This window comes from Podarcis gaigeae, assembly GCF_964106915.1.
Source record: "Podarcis gaigeae genome assembly, chromosome: 3".
NCBI lineage: Eukaryota > Metazoa > Chordata > Lepidosauria > Squamata > Lacertidae > Podarcis > Podarcis gaigeae.
In genome coordinates, this window is record NC_139680.1 from 50,256,145 (window position 1) to 50,263,709 (window position 7,565).

The window sequence follows — 7,565 nt, forward strand, 5'->3', positions numbered from 1 at the left end:
CCAAAGCACATACTAACTGAGGAACTGAGACCAAGAAAAGTAAAGGGGGAAGAAACTTTCTCAGAAATGAGAGTCCCATCAATATACAAGGAATGGCTTAGTGCAGATTAAAGTGATCACTGAACAGATCTCTGTAAAATAGGCCTATTATCCATGTCAGGAATCAGATTATCCTGTCATTTTAAATGAACTGGCTGCATATCTAACATTCAAAATTAAAGGCAAGTTGCATGAATTGTTACATGAAATTAATCCCTTTTAAAGCCCAAGGATTTCATTAACTGCACCATTATCCTCTCTGGGCTTTATAGACCAGACTGTGAGTTGCAAAGTTTCGGCTTACCCAAAATTCTCAACTGTGGATTTTTGTTTAGACATTTTTCTTCTGCTGTCCTCCCACTTACATCAAATGCAAGTCATAGTTCCAATAATCACAGTCAGTAATGAAGGAGACAGAAAACAAAGAAGGTGTTCTTTATACTTAAATTATTCTGTTGTTTTTAACTTAGTCATTTGCACCTTAACTTGAGAACAGCAAAGACTTTACCTGCCTACTGCACACCTCCTATTATTGTAGATGCTGCACTCAGCTATGGGGGAAGATGTTGTGGCATCTTCAGTGCCAAAGTAAGATTCAGCTGCCTGTCCAATTGGATTCTGTATGTGGAACAGGAATGCAGTGTCTGTCTTCTCCTTTGCTCCAGACGGCAAAATATTTTGGGCAGGCAGAGTGACTGGTCCTCAAAACACTGGAGATTGACTTTGTCAATATGGGAAGGTTGTCAAATGTTGAGTCCCAAGGGGCTATCAGGAATCTCAAAGTCAGATATGAAGGTCACCTCTAGGTAATTTTGCCTCCCCAAGGCTGGGAAACTTGTGTTTTGGCCTTCTCCTGACCAGTGGAGAATGGGGTGGGGCTTCATACACAGCTGAGCAGCTTTGTAGCAGGTTAGCCAACATTACCACCACCTGGTGGCTGAATACCATCATTATCCATAGAAGTGGATGTCAGTGAAACCATAGTAGGGTTGCCATATTTCAGAAAGTGAAAATGTGGACACAAAAGTAAAGTTACCAGATTATTTTCAATGAATCTGGGGACATTTTTCAACTTCCTACTAAACAGATGGATTTGGTCAGGGGACTGATTTCTAAATCTGGGGACTGTCCCCGGGAAACGGGGACATCTGGTAACCTTACACAAAAGTTGTTGTGTGCCGGCATGGGCTGCCATAGGTCTGGATTTTCCAGGAAATTTCAGCGATTTCCTGACCGGATGCTGCTTAAGGGTGGCTTATGTCCAGGAAATTCCAGACAGCCCTATTGTACAGCAGTGAGAACAGCACCAAGGGATGCAGGAGGCCCAGTTAATTACAATGTCTTCTGGTCCCTTTTGTCCAGTATTTGACAAGCTTTGTGTGGATCTATACTGACAAAAGACTTGCATAACACCAGCACAACCTGTGCAGTCCATGCAACTGCTTTAGCCCAATGGGCCAGGCCTGTCCTGGAGAGAAGAGAAGGTACCTGGAACCACATGCGGCTACCTAAAGAAACCCAAGGAGAAATGATTATCTGCAAGTGCTATACAAATTATAATAAAACTTGTATGGTAGTCATATGCTTCCCTAACCAGATCAATTTATTACATTACATTGCAACTTATTTGGGACAAATGTTGGTAAGAAGGTTGCAAAAACAAAGAGGATGCTTGGTTGTGGAAGTCAAATTCAGTCTGGAAAATAGGTGCCCCCCCCCCCCCCAATATTTTCAGTGGTGGGAGAAGGAAAATAGCCTGGATGGGCAATGTTCATTTTATATAAAGAGTGGCGCTTTTGTGCAACTCTCACATGTGGAGTGCAAGAAGAGTTTCATGTATTTTTGGTTTTATGCAGTACCTTACAGCTGAAGCCATACCTTTCAAGCAGCACCCCAGCATTAAACAGGTGGTGTTTTATAATATCCATGGATGCTCTTAATCAAGATGAGAAAGCGAGAACTAAAATGTCCCCGGCAGGAGTGGAGATGGGAGAAAACAGTGCAGGCATTTTAAAGCCATTTCTAAAACAACAGAAATTTACATAGTGAAATTGTTTATCAATCTATAAATTATACACCATGTTATATCGTACCTCTATTGTATGACAGCTGATGCTTTTGGAAGATGCTTGGAGGGAACTGTTTGTTCTAGGAATAGCACAATGGGCCATTCCAGTTGATGCTAGCACTCTACTGGCTGTATCTGGTAAGAACTGCACAATTTAATGACTTTGTTATAGAAATTACCATAAAAATACATTACTGAAAAAAAGGACAACATGTAAAGAATAACAAATCCCTTCCGAACAATAGAGTATACCTGTCATTTATAAATCTATATTTAAATGCAAATAATGTTGTTTTGTTGCATTCACGACTGCTTGCATTGTCATTTAAATGCAAATTACTGTGTTTGTTATCATCCAACAGAAGATTTCATACTAACTTTCCTACATTATAGTTAGTTTTGTGTTGAAGCGGATCTCAATGTAACAATGGAATAGCTATTGATACATGTGATTTTTATTTTTTGCAGAAATCAATCCATAAAATACATTCAGATGACCTATTAGTGTATTTATTTCACATGTTTGTGTTCCAGGAATGAACGGAGACAACACAGATTCTCAAAAGCTGAATAAGATTATCTCAGAAATACAGGCTTTACAAGAGGTTGTGGCTAGATTTAGACAGCTTCGGTTAGATGCTACAGAATTTGCCTGTCTCAAATGCATCGTCACTTTTAAAGCTGGTAAGGGGAATATAAAAATAGCCTTTGGGGCATCTATCAGTAGGCTGTGCAGTGGCCAAGTATCCTACCTCCAATAGCAGACTACAACGAACATCATAGATTAATGATGTGGGCTGAAGGACAGAGCCACTTCTCAACTGGGACACCCAGAAAATTCCAATATAAAATGAGTACAAATCCTTGTTCCTTGAGATGGGCTCTTCTAAAATTCCATGGATTACAGGGGGCTTTTTCAGGAAAGCAATTGTCTTCTCAGTTGCTGAAGAATTTAGCATATTGGTATCTTGATGTGTCTGAGCAATTTTGTATTGCAGAGACTACTGGGGGCAGACCTATAAAACCCTCAATAGCTTGGGTCCATCATACTTAAGAGTCATGTCTCCCTTTTCATCCTATTGTGAACTTTATGATTGACCAAGACTGGCCATCTAAATGCTGCCTTCCACACACCATATTTGGTGAGAATAAACATTCGAAGATGGATTCCATTATATTCTCAGCCCTTTAATGTTCGCCAAGGCCCAAGCCTGAGTATCTTGTCAAAGGAAGTCCGCAAGGTTTTTATTTGGTTGGCCATTGGAGGTTGAAATGAAAACAAGTAACAGTGTTGGGCTCATCTGTTTAATGCTGCTAACTGAAAATGTGACACTGCTTTACACTTATTAAAATTTGCGGGAGCTTTCAGGGTGGGACACATGTTGACAAACTGAAATTCTAGAATGCCATAAGCAGTGAAATGGAATCACCAAGATGTGCCTTCATGCTTGTAGGTGGTGCTATGGAGTTAAGTGGTGAAGTGTAACATTAGTTGGCATCGAGTTAATATTGACTGTTCTGATTAATAAGTGAAGAGTGGTCAATCTGCTTTTCAGTACCTACGCATAGCGGTTCTGAACTCAGAAGTTTTAGAAATGCTGCAGCCATTGCAGCTCTTCAAGATGAAGCTCAGCTCACCCTGAACAGCTACATTCATACTAGGTGAGGACACTAGATTTGAATACATTTTTTTTCCCAAGCTCTTAATTTGCTGTACCTGCAGTAAGTTTATTCATCCCAGGCAAATAATTCAGATGAAAGGGGGAAGAGAAATAAAGGGCGTAATGTTTAATACCTGATGAGAAACAAAATGAATTTAAAACAACAGCACAGAAAGCTTCTCTCTCTTCACAACCAGATTACAGTCATACCTTGGATCCCAAACGCCTTGCAAGTCAAACGTTTTGGCTCCCGAATGCCACAAACCCGGAAGTGAGTGACTGTGAACTATTTTTGGAAGCCGAATGTCCAATGGGGCTTCCGCGGCTTCTGATTGGCTGCAAAAGCTTCCTGCAGCCAATCCGAAGCCATGTTTTGGTTTCTGAATGTTTTAGAAGTCGAACGGACTTCCGGAACGGATTCTGTTCGACTTGCAAGGTACAACTGTATTAGCATTTTTAAGACACTTTGCTTCTGTGAAGTGGCTTTTAATCTGTTGTGTAAATGAGAGCTGGTTTTAGCCTGGAATTTCAATCTTGTTGAGTTTTGGAATGCTTTCATGGGTGAAAATTTATATTTTTAGAATTTTGACTGATTATTTTTTTTGGGGGGGGGGAGCATGTTACATCATCAAAGTGTAGAATCAAGCTACAGTTCTGCAAGTAACCAATCCCACTGATTTCAAATGGGAGGACCTCATGGCTGTGCAGAGATCTGAGCCAGTCCAGCATTCACTCCATCCACTATACTAGCAGTGGGCAGCAGATAAATTGAAATCTACAGGAAGATCTCTGGAATTTGTAGAAGGTTGGCAAGGGCTTCCAATTCCCGATTTTCTGATATCAAGAGCAAAAAGCCCTCCTCTCATTAGGCTGCTGAAACAAAGAAGGGGGACAGAATACTGGAATGGCATTGTGGGCAGAAAAGACTGGGGAGCAGTTCTGGTACTGCAAATTTCTGGGCTGATCATGTGTTCAGAGGTGCCCATAAGTGTAATTCTAATGTGTATCTATCCCATGAGTTACTATTGTGTACATTAGTCTGATTGATTTCTAGTAAAAAAAAAAAAAAGTAGATTCTACAAGCCTGAAGTCTGTCCAGCTTTGCACTTTACCACATTCAGATTTCTTAAAGTATACTATTTTGCTGGCATTTTGATTGTTGGCTTTCACAAAGGCAATCAACAACATGAAAAATATTATGAGTGTTATTTATATCCATAGCATTAACTCTCATGCTTGCCTTCCAGGTACCCCACACAGCCCTGTCGCTTCGGGAAACTCTTATTGCTTTTGCCAGCTTTACGTTCGATTAGTCCCTCCACAATAGAAGAAGTATTTTTCAAAAAAACCATTGGGAATGTGCCAATCACAAGACTGCTTTCAGATATGTACAAATCCAGTGACATCTAGACTGACCTGGGGGGGAGCAAATGAGAATGATCAGGGTCACCATTTCTGAAGAACTTCTTGATCAATGGAGAGCAAGCCTCAGCTAACAAACTCTACGAGAAGCTGGAGCCTGGAAATGTTTTAACCTAGTGACAAAATACACCCAATAGATACGGTTTTGCAGCCTTGAACAGAGCAACTTTGAGTCCTTGGGGATGTGGGTGGGGAAATACTGTGCTCCGCGGAAAAACCTGCTGTAGAATGAACTTGGCTGCTGCTTCTCCCGGTGGAGCCAATTCAGTTGTCATTCATAGTTAACAAAGGCTGTGCTAGTCTGCCATTTAGTTGGCAGATGTGACAAGGTAAAGAAGAAGGTCCTTTAGGGTTGTTGTTTCTTCATACTTTAAAAAATGGGGTAACCAAACATTGTTCTGTCGTCATGTGTCATGAGGTGGCCTTCAAAAATGGTTTTTGTTTTTTTAAAAGTAGCTTGTTTAAGTGAATGCTTTTTATATGAGAGGCAACACTGAATACCAGGTTATAGAAACATTTGCTTCATCTGTAACGTAATAATAAAAGTGGCCTTCATCATGGATTTTTAAGAAGTACGCCAGCAAATACCTTTTGAATTCAATAGGCTATGCCTCCTTGTTAAAAAAAAACCACGAAGGGGTGGACTTCACGTCTAAGTCTGGCCAACATTTCAGTTCCGATTACCATCTCAGACAAAAGAGCTTTAAATAAAAAGTTGTTTTTCTTTTCATTTTAAAAAATGCATGTTAAGCGAAGACTAAACAGCAAAACCAAATAAAAGAAAAAGGAGAGGATTGATACAGCGAACTAATAGCTGTCCCACTGGCATAGTGCTGAAACCAAAGGCAACGGTGGTCAAACTCTTTGTCAATGAGATGTGCAAAAAAGGTACCTGACTTATAATAAAAACAGTTTTGAACCATCTTACAATGAAAGAAAAGGATGGTTGATCAATACAAACCTAATACTCTAGCGGCTTTTTAGAAAAGTCCAGGTTCTAATAAAAGCCTCTCTCTCTCTCTCACCACTCCTCACACAACACACATATTATGAGCTGCTTAATTTGATGAGAATACACTTATGGAAATGTAGGGGGGAATTAAAAGATAACTGCTGTACTTTTCAAGTTTTTATTTGTTTTAGGAACTAGCACTGAGAAAGGAGAACCAGCACTTGAAGTATCATAGAATGAGTAAAACTTCTCTTGTACAAAAATGGATTAACTGATTTGTGAAGTTAAGGTTGTACTCATTGTATTTACAAAGAATAAAAAATATATTAAGTTTAAAATGGTACGGCTTTTGATTAAACATTACTCCCCACTGATGGTGCAATTTCCAAGAAACAGGTAAAAAAATATAATGGGGTGAGTATACTGCTATGTTTTATTTAAAAGTGAACAGGTGTGGAGTACTTTGGCTCTCTGATGTTGCTGAACCACAGATCCCATCAGTCCCCATTAGCAACTGCAAGGGATGATGAGAGTTGCAGTTCAGCAACATATAGAGGGCCAAAGGTTACCTGCAGTTGCAGTAGCCCTACTGAGCAATTGCTTGCACGAAGGGGCAACACAAGTCGCAAGAAGCTCTGCCTTTAGTCCTATCCCCCAGTCACACAGCTCCATCCCACATGCTCATGGCAACTGTGCGCAGCCTGCTACAGAAGGGTAGGCTCCCAGTACAATTTAGGACCTTATCACACAAGGTTGTAGATAGTACAGGAGGCTCACAGCAGCACCTCGGTGCTTAATGCTGCCCCTCCATGCTAAGTGTGCCTGGACACAAAAAGATGCCTACAGCACCATTCTAACACCACTGGAATAAACAAAAAAATTCCTTCCAGTAGCACCTTAAAGACCAACTAAGTTAGTTCTTGGTATGAGCTTTCGTGTGCATGCACACTTCTTCAGATACACAGATACACCACTGGAATAGTTCCTTCAGAAGTAGTTCTTCTGCTCCACTAATTTCTATAGCTACCCACCAATAAGCATTACTTGAGCATCTCACATAGAAAATAGTAAATATGTAACTGTGGTGAAAGTTAGTTGGGTCTCAGCTAGAGCTGCAGAGGAGTATGTACAAGAGATGATTTAAAACTATCTAGAAAAACCATCTTAGCTCATACTGCTGAAATAAACTGGCATGCAAGACAGTATTATATACATAGTGTAATGAACCTGGAAAGCAAAGCTATTCATGGTAGTCATGCTTTTTTAAAAAAGCGTGCTTATTCTGTCAGCTTTAGAGAAAAACTCCTTGTGGGGCCCTGCATTGACTTTATACTCCTCTTGAGCTGTCCTATTGTCTACGGCAAACAGAACCTTTGGGGGCAAATGCCCTCAAGGAATGGGGAAAGTTTTAGCGGTAAACCAG

At 40.3% G+C, this 7,565-nt stretch overlaps 1 protein-coding gene across 3 annotated transcripts in view; it reads left to right on the forward strand.

The window, feature by feature from the left end:
- Positions 1-6,969, forward strand: part of NR2E1 (nuclear receptor subfamily 2 group E member 1) — a 28,034-nt gene extending 21,065 nt beyond the window's left edge. For 2 of the 3 annotated variants that reach the window (XM_083731428.1, XM_083731427.1), the window contains exons 6-9: positions 2,149-2,245; positions 2,642-2,791; positions 3,664-3,769; positions 5,016-6,969. In XM_083731428.1, the coding sequence (XP_083587554.1) occupies positions 2,149-2,245; positions 2,642-2,791; positions 3,664-3,769; positions 5,016-5,178 (516 nt within the window). In that variant the 3' untranslated portion in view covers positions 5,179-6,969. The remainder of the gene's footprint in view (positions 1-2,148; positions 2,246-2,641; positions 2,792-3,663; positions 3,770-5,015) is intronic. The other variant, XM_083731429.1, reaches the window with a different exon arrangement.
- Positions 6,970-7,565: the final 596 nt, after the last annotated feature.